The sequence below is a fragment of the Stereum hirsutum genome (assembly GCF_000264905.1).
Source record: "Stereum hirsutum FP-91666 SS1 unplaced genomic scaffold STEHIscaffold_4, whole genome shotgun sequence".
Classification (NCBI taxonomy): domain Eukaryota; kingdom Fungi; phylum Basidiomycota; class Agaricomycetes; order Russulales; family Stereaceae; genus Stereum; species Stereum hirsutum.
Window position 1 is genome coordinate 2,295,200 of NW_006763134.1, and position 27,447 is coordinate 2,322,646.

At 50.9% G+C, this 27,447-nt stretch overlaps 10 protein-coding genes and 1 non-coding gene across 11 annotated transcripts; 4 read left to right on the top strand and 7 right to left on the bottom strand.

Annotated features, from left to right (window-relative positions):
• Positions 1-3,106: 3,106 nt before the first annotated feature.
• Positions 3,107-5,213, top strand: STEHIDRAFT_52769 (bifunctional 6-phosphofructo-2-kinase/fructose-2,6-bisphosphate 2-phosphatase; the record flags this gene model as incomplete). Its single annotated transcript, XM_007301448.1, has 11 exons — positions 3,107-3,332; positions 3,410-3,595; positions 3,678-3,745; positions 3,810-3,926; positions 3,981-4,004; positions 4,058-4,078; positions 4,130-4,196; positions 4,292-4,413; positions 4,481-4,748; positions 4,822-5,048; positions 5,115-5,213. 11 exons carry the CDS (start codon positions 3,107-3,109, stop codon positions 5,211-5,213), a joined length of 1,425 nt encoding a protein of 474 aa, XP_007301510.1.
• Positions 5,214-5,363: 150 nt separating this feature from the next.
• On the bottom strand, positions 5,364-5,435 carry STEHIDRAFT_t113. The gene has a single exon. It is a non-coding gene; the product is annotated as a tRNA-Arg (tRNA).
• Positions 5,436-5,954: 519 nt separating this feature from the next.
• Positions 5,955-6,821, bottom strand: STEHIDRAFT_53481 (uncharacterized protein; the record flags this gene model as incomplete). Its single annotated transcript, XM_007301504.1, has 3 exons — positions 5,955-6,373; positions 6,431-6,558; positions 6,610-6,821. The coding sequence occupies 3 exons, from the start codon at positions 6,819-6,821 to the stop codon at positions 5,955-5,957; spliced, it is 759 nt and encodes a 252-aa protein (XP_007301566.1).
• Positions 6,822-7,519: 698 nt separating this feature from the next.
• STEHIDRAFT_109534 (sugar transporter) lies at positions 7,520-9,745 on the top strand (the record flags this gene model as incomplete). The annotated part of the gene is made up of 8 exons (XM_007302100.1): positions 7,520-7,663; positions 7,728-7,753; positions 7,844-8,197; positions 8,273-8,697; positions 8,784-8,863; positions 8,941-9,082; positions 9,183-9,363; positions 9,445-9,745. 8 exons carry the CDS (start codon positions 7,520-7,522, stop codon positions 9,743-9,745), a joined length of 1,653 nt encoding a protein of 550 aa, XP_007302162.1.
• Positions 9,746-10,025: 280 nt separating this feature from the next.
• STEHIDRAFT_167150 (uncharacterized protein) lies at positions 10,026-11,491 on the bottom strand (the record flags this gene model as incomplete). The annotated part of the gene is made up of 2 exons (XM_007302101.1): positions 11,390-11,491; positions 10,026-11,321 (listed from the first exon to the last, which is right to left on the bottom strand). The coding sequence occupies exon 2, from the start codon at positions 11,280-11,282 to the stop codon at positions 10,026-10,028; it is 1,257 nt and encodes a 418-aa protein (XP_007302163.1). The 5' UTR covers positions 11,283-11,321; positions 11,390-11,491.
• Positions 11,492-11,974: 483 nt separating this feature from the next.
• On the bottom strand, positions 11,975-13,087 carry STEHIDRAFT_167151 (uncharacterized protein; the record flags this gene model as incomplete). The annotated part of the gene is made up of 1 exon (XM_007302102.1): positions 11,975-13,087. Exon 1 carries the CDS (start codon positions 12,941-12,943, stop codon positions 11,975-11,977), a length of 969 nt encoding a protein of 322 aa, XP_007302164.1. The 5' UTR covers positions 12,944-13,087.
• Positions 13,088-13,736: 649 nt separating this feature from the next.
• Positions 13,737-14,984, top strand: STEHIDRAFT_167152 (uncharacterized protein; the record flags this gene model as incomplete). The annotated part of the gene is made up of 1 exon (XM_007302103.1): positions 13,737-14,984. One exon carries the CDS (start codon positions 13,737-13,739, stop codon positions 14,916-14,918), a length of 1,182 nt encoding a protein of 393 aa, XP_007302165.1. The 3' UTR covers positions 14,919-14,984.
• Positions 14,985-17,815: 2,831 nt separating this feature from the next.
• STEHIDRAFT_167153 (uncharacterized protein) lies at positions 17,816-19,252 on the bottom strand (the record flags this gene model as incomplete). Its single annotated transcript, XM_007302104.1, has 2 exons — positions 19,157-19,252; positions 17,816-19,072 (listed from the first exon to the last, which is right to left on the bottom strand). The coding sequence occupies exon 2, from the start codon at positions 19,046-19,048 to the stop codon at positions 17,816-17,818; it is 1,233 nt and encodes a 410-aa protein (XP_007302166.1). The 5' UTR covers positions 19,049-19,072; positions 19,157-19,252.
• Positions 19,253-19,932: 680 nt separating this feature from the next.
• STEHIDRAFT_167154 (uncharacterized protein) lies at positions 19,933-22,428 on the bottom strand. Its single transcript, XM_007302105.1, has one exon. The coding sequence runs from the start codon at positions 21,861-21,863 to the stop codon at positions 20,436-20,438; it is 1,428 nt and encodes a 475-aa protein (XP_007302167.1). The 5' UTR covers positions 21,864-22,428; the 3' UTR covers positions 19,933-20,435.
• A 2,373-nt stretch (positions 22,429-24,801) lies between these two features.
• STEHIDRAFT_154996 (uncharacterized protein) lies at positions 24,802-25,722 on the top strand (the record flags this gene model as incomplete). The annotated part of the gene is made up of 1 exon (XM_007302106.1): positions 24,802-25,722. The coding sequence occupies one exon, from the start codon at positions 24,802-24,804 to the stop codon at positions 25,720-25,722; it is 921 nt and encodes a 306-aa protein (XP_007302168.1).
• A 206-nt stretch (positions 25,723-25,928) lies between these two features.
• STEHIDRAFT_154997 (uncharacterized protein) lies at positions 25,929-27,095 on the bottom strand (the record flags this gene model as incomplete). Its single annotated transcript, XM_007302107.1, has 1 exon — positions 25,929-27,095. The coding sequence occupies one exon, from the start codon at positions 27,093-27,095 to the stop codon at positions 25,929-25,931; it is 1,167 nt and encodes a 388-aa protein (XP_007302169.1).
• Positions 27,096-27,447: the final 352 nt, after the last annotated feature.

The window sequence follows — 27,447 nt, forward strand, 5'->3', positions numbered from 1 at the left end:
GGTTGTAAAAGTAACAGTACACAGAGAGAAATACTGTGCTATCTTGCTCAAAATCAAGCTGAGCAGCTGATGGAATTACTAATACTTACATGGCATGTGTTATGCTGCCCATCGAGGCTGTCAACAATTTGTAGCTCAAGATGCACCAACTGTGGCTGGGCAAGCCACCCTTGATTGCCCCGCTGAGCTTCCCACGTTGCCTGCCACTTCCAGAAAATCATATTAAATGCTTAAGATGTTCCAGGGACTCCCTTTTTATTCACATTACACTCAGTATGTACAGCCCGATCTGTCATGGAGCTCATGAAGCCGCTACATGTCAGAGATACGCTGTAACAGCCCAGTGAAGTGAGCCCGGACCAAGCCGGATGCAGGGTTAGGGTGGCGCCACCGCGAAAGCTCGACGCGTCAACTCAAATCGAACTGCGGTCGTCCCGCCTACCGTAGACAGGGCCAGCCGAGTCTGGTTGCTGTGTGTCATATCGTTCCTCAAAAAAAAAAAANAAAAAAATAATATACTCGCTCCCGTCCCGGAGCATCGAGGAGGAGGTCAAGATCCGGAAATCCTAGAACGGGCTGAGACTTACCGAGACCGGACCGAGGCAGACCACCTTCGGACCTCTTCCGACTGTTCCGATTGGCTGACGCGCCGGTGCAGGGAAGGTTAGTTATCTTCAATGCCGTCGACGAGCAGCTACATTTTACGACTCTGCACCGTAGCAGAACGCAGGGCTAGACAGCGAGCCCTGTCACCAGGTAAAATATCTCACACGAGGACCCAAGAGATTCGATATTACCGTTGAATATCTAACGGCAGCCACGAAGAGCAGCCACAGACGCGTAGATTACATGCAAATAAAAGAATGGGATACGACCGGTGAGCTCCGGACAACATGGCTTGAAAGTGACCTTTCGTGGTCATGCGGTGGTTTGCCCTGCTCATCGGTATACGATCTTGGTGCTACGCTGAACTCCAGTGAGCACACGAGGCCATAATGGCGAAACAATGACCTTCGGAGTCCATGTTTGACCAGCAAGGCATGCGATGACCTCCAGTGTCCATTACCGCAACAGGATGGGAATTCCCAGGGCCACCGGAGATCATCGCTGCCCGGCGATATCCTCTATGCTCGGCGAAGTCCATCCTTGCCAGCCAATCTCAGATTTTTGGGATTTCTGAGATGTAAGTATTTCGCTACATAGCGCCAGTCTCTCGATTCTTAGCAAAAGCCGCGTTCTGCATTTTGTCCTGGAGGAGGCATGGTGAGACCTACACTGTCGAGAAGGGTTCCTTGGCCGATTCAGACGAGTTTGAGTGGCGCGCAATATTTCTGCGGCGCATTTCCCGGCGATGCCAGTGGTCGAGCCACTGCCACTGAATTCCCATCGCCAGCATCATCGCGGAGTGGAAATTTGTTTTAAACTCCCTTCTTAGTCCATAGAAATCTTATTAAACGCGGCCGAACTATGATGGTAAACGTTTCATTATCAACTACTGATATACCGAACGATGTGACGACGAGTCGGCGAGAGGCCTACGGAGCGCCACACTTTTGACCATCCAAGGCCAATAATCACCGAACACAAGCGCTGTTGCCGGTATGAACTCATGAAAATAAAGCTTAACAGGCATTTGTATGACCCAACATTGAATCTACGTAAGTACTAATTGGCGTGGCGCTGTTCATTCAACGATAAGGACTGGCATGAGCTGGGAAGACGCATGGCTTTGTGTAAGAATAGGTATGCTCGTCATAAAGAGACGCGGGGCACAGTTCTTCTCAATCTATACTTACCGCTCTTCACAGCATGCAGCAGACTCCAGCAGGTGAAGACTTAGTCATAGTGCTGGTCTTGCGCTTTTCAGGCCGTGGAAGAAGTCATGCTGCCCTTATGAAGACGTCTGGTTTCGGAACCCAGTGCAAGTATGCCTCCAGCGTTTGAATTGTGTTCCCTGGTGAAGTTCTTGATTCTCGGTGCAGCAGGGTGGGTCAGGGTGGGTCATCACTCCCGAAGGGACAGTGATTTCGTGGAGGTGGAGAAACAGCCTGGCTCTGGTTACCCGCACCCTGATGATTGCGAAGAAAAAGAATGATTGCAACTTCTGATTTTGCATGACCTGACGAGATACTCGTGAGCGTGGACAGTTCTGAGCCCCAGAGCAGATTCATCGATCGTAGCAGCGGGAGAAGCAAGCGGGCCGCAGTGTCAATTCGCAACATCTGGATACATTGGTAGAACGGAAGCAGCGCGATGTGTTTCAAGTATTCGAAGAAAGCACTGACTACGCCGTTTATGTACATCTTCGGTCGCACGGACATGACAAACAACCGACGAGGACATAGAATAGGGCTGCAACAAAGGTACCAATCATTGTTCCAGGTCGAACAGAGAATCCCGTCGGTTGGTCTGGGCTTCTGTTGGTTGTAACCCAGGAAAGGACATCCCTCAGGGCAAATTTCCGACTGGCAAGGAGTGAAAACGTCGCCACAAGGATACCTTTTTACGGGGAGTGGACTGATACGTATATTCGCTCGAGTGAGAATGCCCCCACAGTCCCAGGCCGATGATAACGACCCCAAGACCATTCGAGTCGGGTCGCCAATGATCACGGGTGTGTTAGTGGTCGGGCGGAACATGGAGCAGGCAGCAGGACTCCTCCAGGCTATTCCACTGGTAGAGTCAATTATGATTCGGTAGGCGATCCAGGCAAGCTGTAGGACATTCTAGGGCGAGCGAGGTCTTCATCATAGACCTTTTGATGAGTTTAAATCATTTGCTGGCAAGGGTTTTCGTTCCGCTCGCTAGACACAAGAAAAAGCCAGTGCAGGAGACAGAGAGACGACCATACATGCCACAGTTCAAAGACAAGTTCGTTTCAACGAGTGGTGGCTGATTTAGATAATCCAGCGGAGTTTGAATGTCGATGAGATCGCCTGATTCGTCGCCACAATCGTCTCGTTGCTCCTGACCTGCTAACTCGCACTCGAATCTGTTTCTCCTATTTTACTTTTCCAACGACAGGAACTACAAATACTTCTACTCTCTCGGAAACGCCACAAACCATCGGGCTTGACAGCCACTTTACGATACTCACAAATCGGCCATGGTCGCACCGCTATATACGACCGATTCTGGTCTTCTCTTCCACGCCGGAAAGATTTTAGTCGTTACAGTCGGTCTTCCTGCACGAGGAAAGACGCACATATCTCGGGCTCTTGAGCGGTATCTTCGCTGGGCAGGTGTCAAGACAGCTGTCATTTCGCTCGGCGACTATAGGCGGAAGGTCATCGGAGGCGCGCAGAAGCTACCGCCTGATTACTTCTATCTCGGTGCGTTCTACACCTTTTTCTCTGGTAAATCTTCACTGATGGATTTGTGTGCGCCGAATGTGTCAATCGTGCTATAGGAGAGAAGAGTGAGGAAACAGTCAAACTGAGGTTGAAGGTGCAGGATGGATGCGAGAAGATGATCTGGGACTTCTTCAATGGAGGCGGCCAGGTCGTGATCTACGATGCGAACAATGGGACAAAGGCTCAGAGGCAGAGATTAGCGCAGAAATTTGACACGGAGGGTATTCATGTTGTCATACTCGGTATGTGAAACATCTACCGCTTCTATGAATTGGCTGGCAGGCGATTGATGGTATCTCCACAAATTCTCTTCAACATGTACAGAGTCGCTCTGCGATGACAACGCAATAATCGAACAGAACATTCGTAGCGTGAAGATATCCTCTCCAGACGTACGTACTGCCATGTCATTTGCACCTTGGGAAAGGCCTTGATGATCTTCGTGGTGTTGCCCAGTATCGGAATTGGGACCCTGACCGTGCTGTTCAAGACTACTATAAACGTATTCAAGACCATGAGAAGCACTACGAGGCCGTGGAAGAACTAACATGGCCTTTCATCCGTATCATCAACGTAAGTCTATTTCTCGTCTATCCCGTCGTGATTGTCTCATCCGACAGTCCCTAGGTTGGAGAGAAGATCATGGTTAACGTGCGTCTCTAGTGTGCTCTTGTCGTAGCGGTCACCTCCTGACTTCCATCCAGAATGTCAGGGGATATCTGCAAGTACGTACCTCTAGTATACTTCAACAAGCACCCGCTGATTTCCTTTTGCAGTCCCGAATAGTCTTTTTCCTCATGAACATCCACAACAAATATCGGACAATATACTTTGCCCGTGTTTGTACCTTGGTCTTCCTGCTCCCAGTTTTTTTTGTTAACGCGCACGATATCCGGGTATATAGTCTGGACATTCTCTCATCGAACATTCCTACAAAGCCGACGCAGATCTTTCGCCCGTGGGCTGGGAGTATGCCGAGAAGTTGAAGGACTTTGTCTTGGAGCGACGCGCGAAATCTCTCAAGGAGCGAGGTCTTGACCCTAAAGACAGTCGTCTCGTAGTAAGTTCTTTTACCCTCTCTCGCGTCCCACAAGCCGTCAATCTACTTGCTTCGACGGTCGCTCTAGGTCTGGACCTCTGCCCGTCGTCGTGCCCATCACACCGCCTGGCCATTCCTCACTGCCGCAGACCGCGCAAAAGGTCATTCTTCGTCCGATTCTCCCTTCAATGTCAAAGTTGTCGAGAAACCTCAAATGTCCGAAATCAACCCTGGAGTTTGGGATGGACTGACACCAGATCAGGCGAGAAAGTATTACCCCGAGGAATGGGACCGGTTCACGAAGGACCCGTATTCGTTCCGTGCGCCGAGGGCGGAGAGCTACCACGACTTGAGCGGTGCGTCTGTTACATGCTTTATGCACAAAGGTCTGGTGTTGAACGAAGTATCACATTTGGGTTTGGTGTATAGTACGGCTTGAGCCGACTCTCATTGAGCTGGAGCGCGAACAAGAAGACCTTCTCATCATAGGTCACGCCTCCGTCATCCGCTGCCTAATGGCATACCTCATCGGTCTCCCTGCCTCTGAAATTCCAGCCATAGAAGTCGTCCGTGGCGATCTACTAGAAGTCGTTCCAGCCTCCTACGGTGTGCACAGCCAGGCATACCACTTCTGGGATGGTCCTGGGAGGAAGCAGGTGGATGAGTCGGCATTGGATACCGGGGACGGGGCTAGCGATGGAGATCCTGAAAGGGTCATGGAGAGGTCGATTCCACCTGGTGAAGAGACGAATTTCTACGAGAATTATGCTGAGGACACAAAGGGTAAACGGCAGGCTGCAGTGGCTACAACTGGACCGTAGTGGTGCTTGTCCTATGGTAGAGGTTTAGAGCAGTAAAAGTTGTACAATGTGACGTATTATGTATATCTCCGAACAAAACTTGAATAGTACAACAGTGTATATACTTGTAGCGCATCGAGAGCAAAAGGATAAGAATCGACATAACCCACATGACCACCGCAGGGGTCGAACCTGCAATCTCCTGATTCGTAGTCAGACGCGATGCCATTTCGCCAGGCGGCCTCAAAGGAATTTTGAGAAGGGGTAATTTATTCAACTCAACATCATAGTACAGGGCGAAAACTTGCCCGCCGCCACCCTTTCTACCTGACTACCATCCCCTTTCTCGACTTCCTGATCAACCTCAACTACTCTGTCATGCTTGACTTCTAACTTCAGCTCTCGGTGTACACATCAGGCCACGCTCGCTAACGATCAGGATCCACCCTCGACAAACACTAGAGGTCCTCAGGGCCAGGACTCTCTACGTTCAACGTACCTTTGGGCCATCGTAAGCAAAATTACAGAAGATACAATATTTTTTGCTTTGCTGGTCAGGTTCTTGAGCATAAACTATTATCAGCGCCGCGCCAGCACAACTTTGGTCTCACTTCGCGCATCCTCAGTGGCACGAATTGTTTGTACGTTCTAAGAAATCGCCGTTGACGCTCATTCAACCGCGAGCAATCGTAAGAATGATGGCCTGCAGGGTACTTATATGGCGGATTGAAGAGACGTACTGCCCAAGCATTGCGGATTATGTTAAACTCCAATTTCGTCCAGCCATTGTTCAATCTTCACCATAGCTTCCTGTCCTTCCACGTTCCCATCTCGTACCTCAAGTAAATCAACACTTCCTCTTCTCCCGACAGCTCGGCCTAGCCTGCTTTCCTTCCTAAAAGTCTCAATCTCGTCCTGTGTGCCAACAACAGCCAGCGGAAATTTCGGTTCGTAGTCAAACTCGTTTAATGGTGTCGGGAGGCGCGCGTTCTCGAGGTCGAGAGAATCAGACCGCGGTTGTAAGGATGCGTTCGTGGGCGGCGGTGAGATCAGGACGAGACCGGAGGCTGGGTTGGATGATATATATGTCTGTGAGATGAGGGCACCTGCGGAGCGAGAGAAGATGATGGGAGGGAATGGGCCTGGAGAGGCCGATGCGAAACGTAATTGCGCTCGTAGTTCTGTTCGTAGAAGTCAATCATTGAGCATCGAACCTTGTGCAGAAATCGTATACTCACCGTCTTCAAAGTGTTTCATTATCCCTTCTGATGTGTGGGAGGCCTGAGAATCCTGTGGAGGATACGAGAGATCGATTTCCATGGTCGTGAAACCGCGTTCGGCGAACATAGATGACATTGCCATCATACTTCATGCCAATCAGCCGTATAACGAGCTTGAACATTATTCACATACTTACCCCTTGTCTGAATTACGATCCCAGGATGAGGAAGAGACAAATACTAGAGGCGTAGGTGCAACTCGAGAAGCAGAGGAGGGAGGTTCACGTAGAATAAACTTGCTGGTAGAAGACTGGTGTCGGGATTGAACGGTGTAGCCCAGGGAAAAAGAGAAAGCAGTCGCTTTCAAGGCCAGACTGGAAGACCGTACTAGGGACACTGTGGAAAACATTCTCAAAGACTATGCCGTCGATGGGGCATGTGGTAGTGGTTGAGGACTAGAAAAGGAACCCCGCTGGACCAGACGCGTTCACTCTACGCGTGACGTCATTCTGTAACAAGGCGCGTCTGTGGCGTACTTGCTGTGCGGCCCTCGTGCAGTAGTACTACTCCCGCTCAGCCGTGCATGGTTTTCAACTTGTCTTTTCCTGCCTTTTCTGCTCGAGTCGTCAGCGCCATTGCTCTAGCTTAACTTTCCAAAGAGTTATACTCATACAATGCTGTGGTTTTGTCCAGTCGACTGGCATGGCCAACGCACTCAGTGAACCGACTCTTGACCGACTCGAGTTTAGTCATTATATGCAGTCCTGATTCGTCGGCATTGTCAGTCAACGTATTGCTTGCGTTCTAGTCTAAAGTTCGACGTAGATATCCACAGCGCAAGGGTCGATGCTTGCCACAAACATAGCGATACAATCTCGATTCTATTTTCGTCTACCTATCTCACTCGCGTGAGAGATCTTCGAACTTATCCGTCGTCAACATACGATCACCCGACTTGAGAGCGCGAGGCTTGATGGAGATGGAGAAACGAGCGCGAGAGTTCTGTCTTCCTTATCTACTTACGAAGGCATTCTTGATGGTTAGCGTTCTCCCCTCTGGACCACCACCATTGCTGACGCTGGTGGTCTTGGTTGAACAACTGGAATCATGACTATGAGTAAAAACGAATTTTCTGGTGCTGAGTACGGATATGGGTATGACGCCTGGGGGTCTTGGATCCCGCTTATGGTACCGAACTCGTCGCTTTTGATCTCGATCTTGTTGGTGTTATGCTCTTGTATCACGTCCACGGTGAGTAGAAATGTCCTTCTTTGTGCTCTGAAATTTATTGATTGGTCCATGCCCCCGCTATCAGACCTTCGGTTACGATGGGTCTATGCTGTCCGTCCGTCTCTTCGTCTTCCTTCTCCATTTATGTCTATCAAAACTTATTCGCCACTTTTCTGAATCTGCACTGACCTCGAACAACAGGAACGGTCTCAACATCCTCCCTTCCTATACTAATTACTTCGACCTCAACCCCGTCACGACTGGCCTCTCAACCTCTGCTGTTTGGATCGGTGGCTGCTTCGCCGGCCTCACCTTTGGTCGCATCACCGACGTTATAGGCCGTCGTCCCGCTCTTCTCCTCGCCGCTGTCATCACTCTAATTGCCGTCGTGCTGCAAAGTTGTGCTCAAAATATCGCAATGTTCGTGATTGCGAGGATTCTGATTGGACTAGGCACCAGTGCAAGCGGATTGACGGGCCCGACGTATTTGGCGGAGACGTTGCCGGAGAAATGGAGAGCTTGGGGACTGGGCGTGTTCAACGACTTCTACTACGTGTGAGTGTATTCACTCCTGCCATTCCTTGTGTGTGGCTCATTCTTCTGAACATACATCTTGTGCTGCACCTCTAGTGGAGGGCTGATCGCAGCAGGCGTGACCTTCGGAACGAGTTTCATGCCGTCGACCTGGGCCTGGCGCATCCCGTCCATCGTCCAGGGCGTCTTCAGCCTTCTTTGTATAATCATCATTCCATTCATCCCAGAATCTCCCCGCTGGCTTGCTTGGAAAGGTCGGAAAGAGGCATGCTTACTTGTCCTCGCACAAACCCACGCCGATGGGAGGTTGAACGCGGTCGGTGCGGACGGAATGGATGGGACAAGTGGGATTGAAGAGGTCGACGACATCGTGATGTTGCAGTATCGCGAGATCGTTGATACGATGGAGTTTGAGAGGAGTATGGGCGAGACGTTGAGTTTCAAGGAGGTAGTTAGGACGCCGAACGCGAGGAAGAGGGTGATGTTAGCCTGTTCGGCGGCGTTGTTTAGCACCATCGCAGGTTAGCCGAACGATTGCCTTCCTGTTGATCTCTCTCCCCCTATTCCAGAATGAAGGCGGTCAGGCTGACGAGTTCTTCGTCCACAGGGAACGTGATTGCGTCATACTACCTCGGGTCCATGCTCGACAACGCTGGGATCACGGATACAACCACGCAGCTCAAGATAGTAAGTTCTTTTACCTTCCCGTTCTCTTGTACATTTATGCATCGGAAACTACGAGGACTGATACCGAATCACATTAGAACATCATTCTAAATGCTTTCTGTCTCGTTTGCTCACTGCTTGGTACTTACTCCGCCGACCACTGGGGCCGCAAGCCAACAACAGTCGCAAGTCAGGGCTTGTTGACTGTCTTCATATTCATGATTGGTGCGCTCACAAAAGGTGGGTCTCCATTCCGTCCGTCCATTGTATCACCTTCTCGTGTGCGATCGCTCTGGCTGACGGTATTGCGCGGTGTATGGCGTCTACCTTGCACGCACAGTCTACGGCGCCTCGACGAACAAATCCGGCATCTACGGAACCGTCGCCTGTATCTTCCTATTCCAAGGATCGTACAGTTTCGGATGGACACCCGTCTTGTATCTTTATCCCCCTGAGGTCATGCATTATCCGATCAGAGCGAATGGCATGGGAGCATTCCAGTTTGTGTTGAACGGAGCCGCGTGAGTATTTCAGTCTCCTTCATTTACACGATGCCGTCCAGCAGCTGGCAACTAAACACGAACTTATTCCCACACTGTTAGACTGCTCTTCGTATTCACGATGCCCATCGCTATTGCGTCCATCTCCTGGAAGACATACATGATAAACGGCGCCTGGGATGTCATAATCCTCGTCATCATACAGCTCTGGTGGGTCGAAACGAAAGGGAAGACACTGGAAGAGATCGATGCGGCGTTGGAAGGCGTGAAACATAGCGCAGTAGCAGATCTGGAGGAGGTCAGAAAGGGGAGAGCTGGTATTGAGGGAGTGAGGAGGGGAGATGTTTCGGGCTCTGCGGACCTCGGAGGACGAGACGACTTGGATGAGGATCGAAAGTTGTGAGGGCTGAATGACAGGTTCAAATATTTCCATGTAGACTTCACGACCCTCAACGACGAGTTTTCACGTTCTCTACTCGTCCACAACACAAGAAACACTCAACTTTACGACGAGAATGACACGTGTGTACACAGGCTATATACAATCCGCTATGACGATGCCTAAAGGAGTTCCCAACATTGGCCGGTTGTTATGATTCCTAAACGCCTTCATCAGTCTTGTCGGAATGGTTATGTGTTATGCAAGGGGATGCATATGCCAGAACGAGACTCACCACCGCCACTTAGGTCCGGTACCAGGGAGCGATACCCAGGTCAGTAGGAGGTATGCCCCTCACGGTCTGGCGCTTGATCACACCGTCCTCCAACCTCCTAAAAATGAACACATATCCCCTCTCGTGATATTCCACCACCTTCAACGACGGAAAGAGCTCAAACAGCGCTATGGCATTCGATGCTCCGACGGGCGAAAGGCCGCTTTGCACCGAAGGAAAGTGTGCCTCTGCACCGAGCCACCTCAACGTCTCCAAAATTTTCGGAAACACCGGGATGACGCCCGACTCTGCGGACCTCAAGGAGTCACTGCGGATGACTTGTTGTGGATGGATAGAATCAATGTGGTCTGTGCCTTGCGGTTGGCGGAGCTCGAGAATACGAAGGCCTGGCGTTCTAGGCAGGATGTTGGAAATGACCCATGAAAAGGACTGAGAACATTGGTGCGGCGTGTTTTCGATGATGAGGTGGTTGAGTTTGGCGCCGCAGGCATTGAAGGATTTGAGATGATTGGGGACGGAGTCGCTCCCTTGTCCCGATGAAGATTCAGAGTAGGTAATCGATAGTTGTTCAATATGGGTAGACGCCACAAGCAACTCGGTGCTAAAGGTGAGCGCACCACGTCCGACTTTCAGCTCGAGGGACGTGAGATGTCGCAACTGAGCTAGCGGGGGAACAGGCTCGGATCGTTGTTCAGATTCATCCTGGCCATTGCGATGGTCAAGACCGAGAGACACGGTACCTAGGCGCAGAACCGAAAGATTCGGATGAGAGCGCAGAAAATCGAAAATGGAGGGAACAGCCGGTGTGTCACGAAAATGAAGCTCCACCAAGGAAGGTGAGGTTGTACTGGAATATATTTGTGAAATGAACTCCGAACTGGGTGCGGGATTGCCAAACCACAAGCGCAGAGAGTGGAGGTTGGTCATGGATTGAAAGAAGAGAGCCAATTCGCCAAGTTCAGACTCGGACGACCAATGGAAACAACTATCGCTGATGGACTTGACGAAAGGGCCGAAGAATGACGGCCTTGACACGATCGTGGTCACTAAAGCGAAGAAACGAGTAGACTGGTGATTATACTGTACGCCTCGATTTTGATACCTGTATCGTCGAAGTTTTTCTGCCCCCCACATTGCAATGTGCTCGTAGAGAAGGGGTCGAACGAGTGCGGCATGACTGTGGGAGCATAGCGCCAAAGACGCCATGTCACCCGAAGACAGATCTCGACAGATAGCTACATGAAGCTCCGCGGGGAGTCTGTCCATTTGGCTCGGTGGCGTTTGGTGATACTACCAGATGGTCGACTGTGGGGCAGATGGTGGTCAGCTCTTCAAAGTTGAAGTCAACACAGGTATGGGAGACTAGGACTAGCCTGTGAAACCGACCAAGTTGTCCACCAGTGTGATCTCTTCAAAAATGATCCGAATCAGGTAGCAATCAAACCTATGAAAAACAATGTGCGACGCTACGCTGGTGGGCTGGTGGGGGACGACGACGATGGTGAGCGTTCGTTTGAAATGGGGAACGCGCCAGCGTCATGTTCAATGCGTGGGCTGACTAAAAAGCCCAGACTAAATTTAAAACTCTCGCCACTTTGTGTGGCGCCCACTGCATAAGTAGTACAAGATATATATATAGTGGAGTGATACTCGCGCCAACGCTGGCTACACTGCCTACAGGAGATCAGCCCGTACTTACTGGTGCGCCGTACGGCAACCATGACCGCCCAGCATACTCAAACATATCGACAATTTTGCTTGCTGACTACATGACCAAAGACAGAGCAGTAATGTACGAGTATACTCCATTGTGACAACAGATAAACCAGATCCCAACATTGATGAGGGAGAAACCGTGCTATATTCAGAGGGGGAAAATGGGGTAAGAGGAAACTAATCACCACGTCCAAGGTCTAACGCAGTGTAACGTTGTCCGTATCTTCGCCCGACTCCAGCTATCATATCCTTCGCTCGACGCCCCTCATGGTTCGCCGCTTGATCACGCCATCCGCCAACCTCCTAAAGATAAAAATATAACCCCTCTCGTTGTACTCCACCACCTTCAATGACGGGAAAAGCTTGAATAGCGCTTTAGCATTCGACGCTCCGAGAACGGAAAGACCGCTTCCCATTGAAGGAGAACATGCGTCTCCACCGATCCACTTCAGCGTCTCCAATGTCTTCGGGAAGTTCGAGATCAGGGGCAGGAAGGATTCGATACAAATGACTTGTTCTACGTTGTTAGAACCGAAACGGTCGATTGAGAAAGGTTGGCGAAGCTCGAGAACACGGAGGTTAGATGTCCGGGGCAGGATGTTGGCGATGATCCACGAGAAGGGCTGATCACATTTGTGCGGCGTGTTTTCGATCGAGAGCTGGGTGAGGGTGTCATAGCAGGCACTGAGAGCGTCGAAGTGAGCGAGAACAGAAGGATGGGACTCGAGCTCGCCCATATCGTGATTGGAATACTGGATCGATAGGTCGTCGAGATGACTTCCTGACAGTCTCAATACTTTAGTAGCAAAGCTGAGTCCGTAGTCCTGGATATTCAGTTCGAGGACTCTAAGAAGAGGTGGTGGCGTCATAGATATTAGCGAAGACTGGGGCTCATCATCGTCGCTGTCGGTACAGGTTACAACGCCCAGGCGTAGCGAGGAAAGCTTCGGATGCGAGCGTAGAAACGTGAAGACTTCCCGTGCTGAAAATGTGTAGGTGGTTTCGAAATCAACTAGAGATGCAGAAGGCGGGACCGAGGAGAATGCCGTAGTCGATAAATTAGAAATGTCCAGTCGGTATCTTGATTCCAGGCGCAAGCAACGGAGGTTCGTCATGACTTGGAAGAAGGGAGTGAGCTTCATCCAGCACAAACAACTTTGATCGATATGTAGAGACTTGATGAGAGGGCCAAAGAACGACGGTCGAGACATGACGGTGGCCACTAGGGAGCGAAGACGAGTCTCGTATTCCGGGTCAGGAGCATATGATGAATGTTGCACTCGTTGGTCAGTCACCACGATGTGTTGATAAATTAAAGGTCGAAAGAATGCGGCATAGCTATGACAGCATAGAATCAAAGCTGCCCCGTCGGTTGAAGACAGTTCTCGACAGATCGCGATACGAAGCTCTGCGGGTAGTTTATTCATTTTGGTAGTAGCACGACTCGGAGCTGGTCGAACAAAGGGCAACGGTCAGTTCGATGTCCAGTCCAAAGCAAGTGGTACTCACATTTATCAAGGATAAAGGGTCACGAACGCGATACTACACCGGTGGAAGAAGATGATGAGTGTGCGAGACAAGGTTAAACGTTTGAGTTCGAACGCGACGGTGTCAGTAGCGTGTTAGACACGTGTCTTGAACGGTCGACTAAGCAAACCTGGACGTGTCCATTTTCACACGCTTACTTTTTTGTGGAAGGAAGCTCGTCGCCCCCGACCAGCGTACCGTCCCGTCTATCACACCTTGTCCCCAGAAGCCCCGATTACTGCCTGCTTTGGATCCTTTTGAACTTGAGATCATAGAGGATAACCCTGTTGGGTTCACAGACTAGTAAGTTGCTAGTCTTCCATAGTATTTGTATTGACTTTCACTTCGAACCTGAGCTGAATATCGTTTGCGCTATAGTCGACCATCTGGTGGGATCGCCAGACACAACCGAGCCAAATGGACAGACTTCCCCTGGAGCTCCATACAGCGATCTATCGAGAGCTCTCTTCGAATGACATGGCGTCTTTGGCGCTATGCTCCCACAGTCACGCCGCACTCGTTCGACCCCTTCTCTACGAGCACATCACAATACTCAGTGGAGTACTTCGACAATACAAGCATCTATACGGGTCACAGCGGAAATATGAGCATGGTCATCTCTTCGCTTTAGTGACTACGATTCTGTCACGGCCGTCACTCTTCGGCCCCTTCGTCAAGTCCATCAACAACATTACTCGCACCGAATGGTCGTCTGACCTTGGAGAGATTTCTCTCTTCTTTCGAGCCATGACCAACCTCCGCTCTCTGCGGTTTGGCCACCATTCTTCACCCAGCCCCGTGTTCATATCACAAGTCTGTGTTAGCGGGATCTCAGCATCGTTGGAGGAATTCGAATGTAATCGCACACCGGCTGTCCCCTCCATCTTCGAGTTTCTGCGCTCCCATCCGAATCTTTCGGTATTGCGCCTAGGTACCGTCAGGAATCAGCATCAAAACGGCCAAGATGAATCTCAGCACCGATTCGAGTCTATCTCCGAGTCCCCACGAGCTCAGCTGCCAAACCTTACGTCCCTCGAGCTGAAAGTTGGTTCTGGTATGCTCGCTTTCAGCACCGAGTTGCTGCTTAGAGTGTCTAATACCCATCTTGAGCGGCTATCGATTGCCTACTCCGATCCTTCATCGACGCGACTGAATGGCACGGTCCTGAATCATCTCGACGCCCTCTATCACGTCTGCAGTGCCAGACTCAACCACCTCATCATCGAAGACACGCCGCATCAATGTCCCCAGTCTTTTTCCTGGATCATCTCTAACGTACTGCCTAGGATACCGCACCTTCGTACTCTCGAGCTCCGCCAAGCTCAATACAAATACCGTACGAATGAGAGCCAGCCCCAACAAGTCATCCACACCGACTCTTTGACCTTGACGTCTGGGGGAACAGACGTCCTCTCGGCTTTTCCGACGAAATTGGAGACGGTGAGGTGGGTCGGCGCAGACGCGTACTTTCCTTCGGTGCGAAGCGGTCTTTCGCCACTCGGAGCATCGAACGCCAAAGCGCTGTTCGAGTTATTTTCGTCGCTGAAGGTGGTGGAATATCACGAGAGGGGGTATGTGTTCATTTTTAGGAGGTTGGAGGGCGGGGTGATCAAGCGTCAGACCATGAGGTTCAAGCAGCCTGGCTTTATATTCGCTTGATCCTCGTCACCCCAGCGCCCCGCTCACTTAGTCGAGTGTACGATCATGATGTCATAGGTTCGACGGAACATAACAGAACACGAAAAAAAGAAAGGCGTAATATTGTATCGCATCTGTATCATAACTAGTGTATTGTACCATAGCGAGAGCAAACACTGTAATCGTTTCGAGCCAGAAAGAATGGAAAGTCATAAATACTGCTAAAGTAGACCACAACCACACGTACGAATATTTCCGTTACTTCTGACCTTGCTATTGCGCCTGTACCTATATCTACACGAACACCGACAGAGCCAGAACCCAATAAACATGCACAGTCTATGTATGCCTATACTTCAGTCCGGCGAAAGCCTTTCACACAAACTAGGAACAGAGACACTGGGGGGTACGTATTGGGTGAATTTCACCCTGATTTTTCAACCGAAGATGCAAGGGATTTTCACCTAATTCTTAGGTGACGGATATCGGCTTCACCTCAATTTTTGGTGAAATTTTCGGGTGAAATTCACGAAGTTTTTTTTCGTTTTCACCCGAAGATTTCATTCAAAGTTCGGGTGAAAATCCACGTATCTTGGGCTGACTCGAGGAGGTGTGGCAGCCGGTTCACGCTCTCATGCATGATCAGCTTAGACCCTACTGAAGGGCTGCCAGGCCGTTTGTTTTGGCACCCGAGAGAGCGAGAAACATGAGAGAAATTTGATTAAATATGAATTATGTATATACACTGATACACGAGGGATAACATACTCCTATATAGTACTGAGAAGTGTTACCTGTGCCCTATCTGTAGCTTCACCCTCCATGAAAGTTGAACAGCAAGACATAACTCTATTGAGAGGCCGCAGGGAAAGAGAGAATGGCAAAAAAGATATGAGAGGTGGAAGAAAGTTGAGAGTTGTCAAGGTCAGCGAGTACATCGAGCCAGATTAGTATACAACCATCAGGGAGGTCATAAGAACCACGTTCACCGAAGGAGGCGGGCGGGCGTGACGAGTGCGTACCCACTCACATAAAAGTATGAAGCACATGGTGGTCCCGATAGCGAAGAAAGAATGGAATGGAGTACGACTGCACCTTTCGGGGAACCGTAAAATCCACGTCTCCGACAATTTCCAACAGACCCTTTCCCAATCGTTACTGAAGCGACCTCCAAATCGTGTTCCTTGTCAGCGGGAATGCAAATGTCAAGTCTCGAGAGCCAAGATCAAACAGAGGCCGGCAAGCTATAGAGACTCATGAAGCGTGAGCGGCAACCAGAAATCTAGCTAGATTCCAGCACAGAGCAGAGTAGATCACGTCCAATGTTGATGAAAACCCGGGAGTGGTGGTGGTGGTACTAGAGAGAGAGCAAAGAGATCTAGGAGTCGAGTTGAAGCAAGACACGACTATGATGTCATCGGCCCCACGGGCTACGCCACTCTACTCTACTTTGTGGCCACCGTCCTTCGCAGTACTTCGTCTCGATCCACCGCACATTGCACGGTTCTGACGTAGACCGAGTCAACCACACAGCAGATCATACTCTACCGTAATTCTATCCGAATTTATTTTGATTTTTAAGAGGCTCGTTGCTCCCTGCAAAGTTTGGGTGAATTTCAACGAAGCCGTCTGCCGGCCTAGCGGCGGCCACCGAAAATTGGGTGAAACATGAAAATCACCTTAAATTTGGCTGAATTTCACCCTATCCGTCTTCCACAGTGCACGGCGTGGGGATCAGTATTTGCCGCACGCTAAAGCCATTTGCATTGTGAGATCCATATCCAGGAAATAGATACCAAAATGGGACTCTCCAAATCATGTATTTAGTGTAGTTTGGTGTAAAATCCATAGTTTTGCTCTGGATTCCACTTTGGACTCGCCCAGATGAGAAGCTGAAGAAAAACAATGGTGCCCTGAGAATGGTTATATTTTTGCTGAACTTCAGAGTCCTCCGAATCAAGAGACAAAGGCCCGCTTTAGACCCCAAAATGACGTTAGCCAAAGCCAGTCTTTGGACTGCTCGATTCAGTGAACCAAAGGCGAGCAATCGGGCCCCGTATGGAGCTCTCCATAGTCCAACTTTAGAAACTTTGCGATCTGAGAGCCAATCAGCGTGCACCACGTGGTGGATTGAGCCCAAAGCCAGACTATAGAGAGCTCCATATCGGGCTCAATTGTTCGCCTTTGCTTCACCGAATCGAGCAGTCCAAATAATGATTTTGGCTAATGCCATATTTGGGTCCAAAGTGACCCTTTGTCTCTTGATTTGGAGGACCTTAAAGTCCAGCAATAATATAATCATTCGCTGGGCACCATTGTGTTCCTTCAGCTTCTCATTTGGCCAAGTCTCAAGCAGAATCCATAGCAAAACTATAGATTTTCCACTAAACTACGCTAAATACATAATTTGGGGGATCCCATTGTGTTATCTATTTCCTGGATATGGATCTCACAATGCAAACGGCTTTGGCGTGCTCCAAATACTGATCCCCCCGCAGTGGTGAGAGGAGAGAGGAACGAGATTTGACGGATATGGTAGGTGGTCGAAGTCGGGGTCGGCTTCGACCTGATCGCATCGACCAAGAGGACGCCATCGAAGCGACCAAGAGGCAATCAAGACGACATCCTCTCGGAAACCCTTGACAAGAAAAAGCCCCGTCTCAAAACCCTCCCAAACACCCATCGATATCCTCCTCCTCCCCCCTCCAAAACCTCCAAACCTCAACACTTGCACAAAAATCTTATATCGACTTCGCGTACAAGCCCTTCTGTGACTTAGTGTGACGATGTCTAGAGGAGATCCCAACATCGGCCGGTTGTTATGATTACTAGACACCACGATCAGTTTAGTCGCCATGATTGTGTAGTATGCAAGGGGATTTATATGTCAAGACGAGACTGACCACAGCCACTGAGGTCTAGCTCCATGGAAAGCGATCCATGTCAAGGGGAACGGTGCTCCTCACGGCCTGACGCACGACCACACCGCCCTCTGACCTCCTAAAAATGAACATATACCCCCTCTCGCGATACTTCACCACCTTCAACGACGGAAAGAGCTCGAGGAGCGCATTGACGTTCGATGTTCCGTGTGGCGAAAGATCGCTTCGGACCGTAGGAAAGAATGCGTCTGCACCGAGCCACCTCAGCGTCTCCAATTTCGTCGGGAATGCCGAGATAACGTCTGACTGCCCGGGCAGCAAGGAGTCAATGCGGATGACTTGTTGTGGGTTCCCGGAACTAGTCGTATGGTTTTTGTATCGAGCTTGGCGGAGCTCGAGAATACGAAGGTTCGGGATTTTAGGCAGGATGCTGGAAATGATCCAGGAGAAGGACTGAGAGCAATGATGCGGCGTGCCTTCGATGATGAGGTGGTTGAGTCTGCTGCAGCCGTCGAAGGATTCGAGATGGATCAGGACCAGATCGGTCAGTAGCTTCGGCAAAGAACGAGAGTAGGTAATCGAAAGCCGCTCGACAAGGGCAGACACTCTGAGCAGCTCGGTGGCAAAGGCGAGCCCACCAGAACCGACTGTCAACTCGAGGGTCGTGAGATGTGGCAGCCGAGCTTGCGGAGAAATAGACTCGAATCGGGGTTGAGATTTATTTTGGCCATTTTGATCGTCAACGCTGAGGCGCAACACGGAAAGATTCGGATGAGAGCGCACGAACTCGAAGAGGAAGGGAGCAGTTGGCGTGGGACTACATTGGAATTCCACCAATGAAGGTGAGACCGCACCGGAGCAGACATGCGATATGAACGACGTGAACGCGGGGCCCGAAATATAGGAGATAACCCACAGGGAGCGGAGGTTGGTCATGGCTTGGAAGCAGAGAGCGATTTGTCCAAGGTCAGACTCAGACAAGAATTCGGTGTGGACAACCTTGATGGACTTTACGAAGGGGCCGAAGAATGACGGCCTTGACACGATCGTAGTCACTAAAGCGAAGAGACGACTATGCTCGTATTTCCACCCTAGGCATCGGTCCTTGTATCGTGGGATCGTTCCTCGATCCCACACTCTAATGTGCTCGTAGAGAAGGGGTCGAACGAGTGCGTTATGGCTATGGGAGCATAGCGCCAAAGACGCCATGTCATCCGACGATAAATCTCGACAGATCGCTATATGAAGCTCCGCGGGTAGTCTGTCCATGTGGCTCGGCGGCGTTTGGTGATACTACCAGATGGTCGAACAAGAGGCAGACGGTGATCAGCTCGAGCTCAAAGTTGAAGTCAACACAGGTAAGTATAGGAGACGAACCTGTGAAACCACCTAGGTTGTTCACCAGTGCGATCTCTTCAAAAGTGATCTAGATCAGATAACGATCAAACCTATGGAAACTATGTATGATATCACGACGCTACGCTGGTGGGGGACGACGACGACGGTGACTAGGTGAATGTTCGTATGAAATGTATTCGATTTTATTAGCCGGTCGAGCCGGTCGAGCATAGGGCAATGGTAAGTTCAATTTCGAATCGAAAAGACATGATAAGTACTCATACCTATCGAGAGTAAAAGATCACGGATGTGGCGCTACACCGTTGGACGACGACGACGAGCGATGATGAGTGCTCAAGTCAAGGTTCGAGTTCAGATGTGACGGTGTCAGCGGCGTGTTCGACACATGCCTCTACCACTCACCTATTGGCAATTGCGGGCTATTTCAAATTCCGCTCGCTTACTTCCGTAGCCGAGTCCAAACCAAATAAATACTTAAGCGCTCTGAACCGTTGCCGCCACCGCCACCGCCTCAATACCGTACCCACTCCTCCTCGCCCTCCTTCGTCACTCTGGACCTCATCTCGACATCATCGCATGCATCCTCGTCTCGACATTAAATTTATCGCCGTCCGAGCCATCGATAAACATTCCAAAAGCCCCCCACGGGTCTTCACACAGCACAGACAAACGACCTCCCAAAGTGCGCGTGAATCCACCCATCCCATGTGTTCCGTGTTCTCACAGTCCCGCCTTCCATTGCCTATGATGGTGTCATAGGTCCGACAGAACACAATAAAAGAAAAGCGAAAAGGCTTAGTATTGTATTGTATTCGTACCATATTCGTACCATAGCTAGTGTATCGTACCATAGCATAGCGAGACGAACAAACAAACAAACAAACACCGCAACCGTTTCGCGTTTCGAGCCAGAGCCAGAGCCAGAAAGAGAAAGAGAAAGTCATAAATACTGCTAGACCCGTGGATATTTTCGTTACTTCAAACCCCTGCTTTACACCTACACACCTACCGACAGGCCAAGACCCAAATAAACATGCATAGTCTATGTATGTCTATACCAGTCCGGCGAAAGCCTATTGAACATATTCGCACGACCTAGGAACATAGAGGAGAGGAGAGGAGAGGAGAGAGGAACGAGATGTGACGGATATGGCAGGTAGTTAAGTTCGGACTAAGAGGACGCTATCGAAGGGACCAAGAGGATGCCATCGAAGGGACCAAGAGGATGCCATCGAAGGGACCAAGACAACATCAAGACGACATCGTCTCGGCGACCCCTGACAAGAAAACCATCGCCTCAAAACCCTCCCAAACACCCATCATCCTCCCCCTCCTCCGCTCCAAACCCTCCAAACCTCAACCCACCCCCCACAAAACTCTTATACCTCCCCCTCTCATGTCCCTCCTCCTCTCCCTCTCCCTGATGCTCCCCCCTCCCACCCTTCGATCCCCTCCTCACCCTCCTTCCCGACCCCGATCCCTTCTTCACACTCACATTCGAATTGTGACTTCTACCATTACCACCTATATCATCATCCGCGTCGCCCCCCTCCCCTTCCTCCTCCTCCTCGCCGTCCTCCCCGCCCTGTCCCCCTGCTTCCGTCTTCCCCGCACCCCCATTCAGACCTAAAGACCGCGAATCATGTCCGCCGTTACGCTCATTCTTGCGTCTCCGCCTATCGCGATCGCGGTCCCGATCCCGATCCCGATCCCGACGCCGCCGACGCGTTTCTTCCTCGTAGGTATAATATTCTTCATACGCCTCGTCTTCTTCCACGTCATCGAACGGTGGGACTTCATCTACGGTTGCGGTTGCGTCTTTCGGTTTCGAGTTCGAGTTCGAATACGCGGAAGGCGACAAAGATAACGAGGTGAACATGTTCGCGGGCGGCGTCAAGTCTTCGTCCTCGTCGGCGGCGGTGGTTATGAGTTCGTCTTCGACGTTGAAGACGCTTAGTTCCGGTATGATCGGGATCGGCATTGGAGCGGAAAGGGTGAGCGAGGATAGTGAGGCGTTAAGGGAGGAAGAGGAGGGAGGGGGAGGAGGCGAGACGAAGCCGTCTGATTCGTCTGATTCGGAGGCGGAGGAGCTGGGTGTGAGGTCTGGGAGGTGGGTTGGGACTGAGGTGGGGGTATGAGCGTGGGCGTGTTGGTGTTGGTGTTGGTATTGGTGTTGCTGGTGGAGAGGAGTGGAGTTGGGTATGGGTGTCGCATTCGGTGACAGAGTATCAGAGGAGGTGATGGTGATAGTGGACGCGAGAGGCGAAGAAGAATATGGAACCGGAAGAGCGATAGGTCGAAGGCCGGGGCTCGAAACGACGCCAGCGCGGGGATGCATCGTTTTCGATTTACTCTTCATCGCTTTGCCCCTCTTTTCCGGACTTGGAACGAGACTAGGACTAGGACTGGACCTCCTGTCCTCCCTTTCCGCACGCGGAGGGGATACATCGCCGGGTATATACGTCCTCCCGGGACATCCTCGGGCGGGGAGCGCACAGCTGTTGGGGAGGACGACGATCGGCGAACGGTCGTACGACGAGGGCGAGTACGCCGAGAACGTGCGCGTTAGTGTGGGCGAGGGAGGAAAGCGGACGGAATGTGAATGTTTGGTGGTGTGGTTGTTTTCTGGCGGGTGGGCGGTAGATGGGAAGTAAGATGAGGTCGGGCTCGACGGCGTGAACGAGTGCGAGGCCCGCTTCAGGATCGGACGCGGCTGGGACGGCATCGTGTCGTCGATGACCGCGATAGCCAGCGGCGACACTGGCGACAACGGGCGCGACAGCGAGCCAAAGGACGAAGGACAAAAAAAGTGGGCGAGGACGAGGGGCGATGGGAGGCAGAGCGGGAGCGATGAGGGATTTAATATAAAAAGGGAGAGAATGAGGTAAGCCGGCGGCGCGTGGCGCGGGCAGCGAATGACGAGCGTCCCGTTCGGTTCCTTTGCGTCCCGGTCCTGCCTTTGCTCTCTCCCACCAACACCTCGTTCATTTCTTCCTCTGCTCCTTCAAGCACCGCGATGAACACACCTAGCCGGTATTGGCCCGCTGCTCCCACTCGGATGGACGAGCCTCTAACTCTGTCTTTTCCCGTTGCGTGTGCGCTGAATCTGCCGACGGTCTATCATTCGTCCTCTCTTCACCCGTCTCTCCGAACGACGTTTCGGCCATCCAGCTTCATCTTTATGGCTTGTCTTTGCTGGTCCCTCTAGACACCAAGGCGGACATAATCTCCTTATACCCATTCATCATGTACATATCAGCTTCTATCATATCTTGCAACATGCCAGCGTCATCCCACACACAGACTTCGTCCATTCGTCCTGTCTTCTCTTGAACCTCTTCTATGCCGTTACCGATGACGATGCTCTCGATGCTCCTTGGGAATGGGGAAGTTACGTCCCGAAGTTTATGCTTTGCATCGTGCGATCGGCCGTTTTCGTCGACGAGTCGCGTGCCAGGGCGCAATATGCACCTCCTTAAACGTTGCTTCGCTTTGCGGTGCCACAGTGGCATCGCATGCCTTCAATCAGCCCTTTAGTCATGTATACGCAGACCGAGCTGTGTCCCGTAGCTACGACTCCTCCTGTCGCATTTCTCGCCATGCTTGCCCAGCTAACGCTAACGAGGAGCCAGTCTAGGTGACATCCTGCCTGCCTGCCTTTAATCGACCCTTTTCGTCGTGTATAGCAGAACGAGCTGTGTTCCGTAGCTGCGATGATTCCTCCTGTCTGCTGGCGCATTTCTCACGAAACGAGCCCCGCGTAAAAGGAGTACTGTAAGTACCCCGACTCGTTTTGAGGTCGGCGCGCGCTCTCGGTGTGGCATCGGTGCTATACTAATCTATAGCACCCTCATCCTTCTGGTCGCTGACTCAAGGATTGATTATTTGCGATTACTCTCCTCTCTGTGATACTGTATGTCCATGAATTTTCTTTGTTCGGGACGGAATATGGAACATGGAATGATCAGCCGGAACACAGTGACAAAATCCCTTCGGCTCGGGTGAGCTCAGAATTGGGATAAGTTCTCCATTTCTCGGGACATAGACAGCTGTGCGTACTTTCCGGGTTCGCCCTACGGCTCATGTTGACGGTTGAACTTTGACTTAAGTATATAGTAAGTTGTTCCTTTTGTGGAATGTTTCGTGCCACGTTGTGGTCGCATCTATGTTTAGATCAGAGACGTTTGCCAAACACTTCGTTTCTTCGAGCCATGACCACCCAAAACTTTGATCTGCGAGATCGCTGTTGACGTCGTTCTGTGTGCTGAGGTGCGGTGCGGTGGGGCCATCATCTCGACCTTCCCGAAGACATTATTGGGGACGCTGAAGTGGATCGGTGGAGACGCATGTTCTCCTTCCGCCGCGGCAGGAAGCGGTCTTTCTGTGCTCGGAGCGTCGAACCTTGATGCGCTATTGTGACACATGCATGTTTTTGAATATACATAGCAGGGTATGTTCCTCATCGAGCTGTTTAGGCTAATGTTGGGATCTCGTTTGTCTGTGTCACGACGGAGTATATATTACTGCTCTTTCTTAGGAGAATTGGGCATGTAGTGCAAGCAAACTTGTCGATATGTTCAAGTAAGATGGGTGGTCATGACTGCTAGACTGTTCCAGTATTAACTACGGGCTGGTCTCTTGTAAGCAGTAACCAGCCTTCAATATTCAACGTTCAACGCTGGTGTGAGGTTCGCTGTATGGGCGCCACACAAAGTGGACCCTGACGATTCCGCGGCGTTGGGTACTGCCGCTTCATCGAGGCGATAAAATAAAGTGAAAGTCAGCCTGAAATACGTTGATATCGAAAGTACTTGCTGGGCACACGTTATATTTTTAGGATAGAAGGCTCACGGCGCACGAGAACGAACCCTCTCCAAGTCCGACGAAGGGGTTGTTTTCGGTAACAGTCTTCAAATAAACATTTGAAACGATCTGAATGAGAAAAAAAGACGCAAGAATATCGCTGTGCGATAGAGGAAGGTCGCTGCAATTTTTCTATGTTCAAAGGACCACTGCATTACCGTGACTGTAGTCAGCTGCTCTAGAGGCGCCCGTAAGGAGTCAACACGATGATGACACGTTCAACTGCTCCCTGACTACGAACGCTCATCTTCGTCGCCGTCATCACCCCCTGCCAACGTATGTACTGTCCCATCTATCATACCTTGTTCTCGAATCTCAAGGATCCCGATTACTGCTTGCTTCGGTTCAGGATCATTTACGAACGTGAGATTACAGAGGACAACCCTGTTAAGTTCACAAGCTAGTACGTTACTAGTGTACTTACCTGTCTTGACTTTGGATTCGAACTTGAGCTAAACACCGTCTGCCCTATAGTCGGCCCACCAAACACAACCGAGCTAAATGGACAGACTTCCTGCGGAGCTTCATATAGCGATCTGTCGAGAGCTATCTTCGGGTGACATGGCCTCTTTGGCGCTATGCTCCCACAGCCACGCCCGCACTCGTTCGACCCCTTCTTTACGAGCACATCACACCCTAGAGACAGCTGAGATACGAGCATGGTCATATCTTCGCTTTAGTGACCACGGTCGTGTCAAGGCCGTCATTCTTCGGCCCCTTCGTCAAGTCCATCAACATTACTCAGCCCAGATGGTCGTCCGAGTCTGACATTGAAAAAAATCGCTATCTTCTTTCAAGCCATGACCAACCTCCTCTCTCTGCGGCTTGACTTCTACGTTTACACACCCAGCCCCGAGTTCATATCCCAAGTCTATATCGGCGCGATCTCACCATCGTTGGTGCACTTTCAATGCAATGACACACCGGCTGTCCCCTCCATCTTCGAGTTTCTGCGCTCCCATTCGAATCTTTCGGTATTGCACCTAGGGAGCGTATATGCCAGGAGACAGTTACAAAACGGCCAAAATGAAACTCAATACCGATTCGAGTCTATCTCCCCACAAATTCTACTCCCCAATCTCACGTTCCTCGAGTTGAACGTCGATTCTGAAGTGCTCACTTTCAGCACCGAGTTGCTGCTTCGAGTGTCTACCCATCTCGAGCGGCTATCAATCGCCCACTCCGATGTTTCGTCGAGGCAACTGAACGATTCGGTACTGAATCATCTCAACGCCCTCTACCACGTCTGCAGCGCCAGACTCACCCACCTCATCATCGAAGACACGCCACACCGATGTCCCCAGTCCTTTTCCTGGATCATCTCTAACGTTCTGCCTAAGCTACCACACCTTCGTATTCTCGAGCTCCGCCAAGGTCAACGCAGAGACCGTACACATTTTAGCAGCTACATACAACAAGCCATCCGAACTGACTCTCTCGCGTCGGAAGATCCAGACGTCATATCGGTGTTTCCGACGAAATTGGAGAAGTTGAGATGGGTCGGTGCAGACGCATTCTTTCCTACGGTGCGAAGCGATCTTTCGCCACTTGGAGCATCGAACGCAAATGTGCTCCTCGAGCTCTTTCCGTCGTTGAAGGTGGTGGAATATCACGAGAGGGGGTATATGTTCATTTTCAGGAGGTTGGACGGTGGTGTGGTCGTGCGTCAGAGCGTGAGGAGCACCGTTCCCCTTGACGCGGATCACTTCCCATGGAGCTAGACCTGAGTGGTGGTGGTGAGTCTCGTGTTCACGTATACCTCCCCTTGCATACCACACAATCATTCTGAGAAAAGTGATCGAGGTGTTTAGGAATCGTAACAACCGGCCGATGTTGGGATATCCTCTAGGCATCGTCACACTAAGTTACAGAAGGGCTTGCAAGCGGATAAATGATGGGATGGGCAAGGGAAAAGGGGAAGATACGGTCATTCAGAGGTCCCACCCCGCCGATTCCAATAGTTCATACGCAATTCATACGCTTCGAGTTTCCTGTCCAACGAAATCCCATCGAGTCTCTCAGAACGGCGCTGTATAGGTTTTTGATTATCACCATTTTCTATGCGACGAAACACATAGCGGTAGCTCCGTTCGTGGTGGTTGACTCTCGTCAAGGAAGGGATGCGCACGAACAGCGTCCGCACGGTGTTAGCGCTGTGCTGTGAGTTGCTCTGATGTTGCGCGTCGTGACCGACCCAGGTGATCGAATTAAGAGTGGTCGGCAGAGAGACGTGCTGAGCGAGAGACGAAGATTCGAGGAGAATGGTTGGTGGAGGGCCTCGGTCTCGAGAGAGCTCGTGCAAGACCAGCTGTCGGAGATGAGGTGTGTGTGGAAGGATATCGCATATCGCGAATGGGAGGAGATTTTTCAAGGGAAATGTGGCTCCAAATTGGGGTGGACCGCGAATATAAAGTCGGACGAGAGCACTCATCGCGCTCAGAGTATTTAGGAATATTGGTAGGCTGTTAACTTGATTGTAATCCCCTGCCGCGGGGTCCGTTTTACAGGAACGAACATCAAGGGACAAGTCGGTGATACTGTTTAGTCGACGAAGGGTGCTTGCGAGCTTCAAAGGGTTCGTAGAGCGACCAATCTGAAGGTGCGTAAGCTGTCCGGCGATATTCGATATCGCGTCTGACAAGCGATCGTAGTTTCCGGAGAAGAGAAGATAATGTTCTACGTCTATGTGTAGGCAGCGCAAGTTCGGCAGGCTACGCAATAATCGCCTGAGCTCGTGGAAGTCTAGCCGTCCTTGATCGATGTTGTAATAGAACCGAAGACGTCGAACCATAGGCCCAAAGTATGCCGGACGGGAGGCGACGCTCGCTTGAAAGGAGCAAACATCCTGGTGAGAACCGGATACGTCGACGTTGGATAAGAGGATAGTCTGTGCGACGCCGACGATGTGGCGGGACGTGAGTGCGAGGGCCTTAAGATCGCAGTGAGACAGATGTTTGGCTATCTGGAGGCTCAGCTCGGTGGGGAGACTCTCCATTTCGACGTCGGTCGATGACAAGTCAGCCAACATTAGTACATGCGCGATCATGATCTGACTCGGAGGCTCAATAGCGTAGCCAAAAAGGGTAGCAGCCATAACACTCACCTAATGCTATATCCTGATTGCACTGAAAGGTCGTACTTCCCAGTGAAAGGACTAGTGGGGATGGATGGTGTCGACGTTGAAAGCTCCCCGTCGCTGTCGTGGTCGTCCAGGTCCTGTGAAGAAAGCCAATATGGGGCGACATTGGTTTATCAAAGCTGCCGCAAATGCACGATATATGAGACTTTGCGACTACTCTTCGCAGTCTGTCACCATCAACGGACGAACCAGAACACGACACAGGTGACTTGTGTGTACAAAAGAATGTTGTACATCTTCGTCTCCACGCACAAAGTAGAACGCAAGCGTGTGAGAACAGCCACGCGAGGGGTGTCAAGATTTGCTT

Excerpts from the sequence above, each read along its gene's own strand:
- STEHIDRAFT_167154 (XM_007302105.1), bottom strand. The coding sequence starts at position 21,863 with ATGCCGTCCCAGCCGCGTCCGATCCTGAAGCGGGCCTCGCACTCGTTC.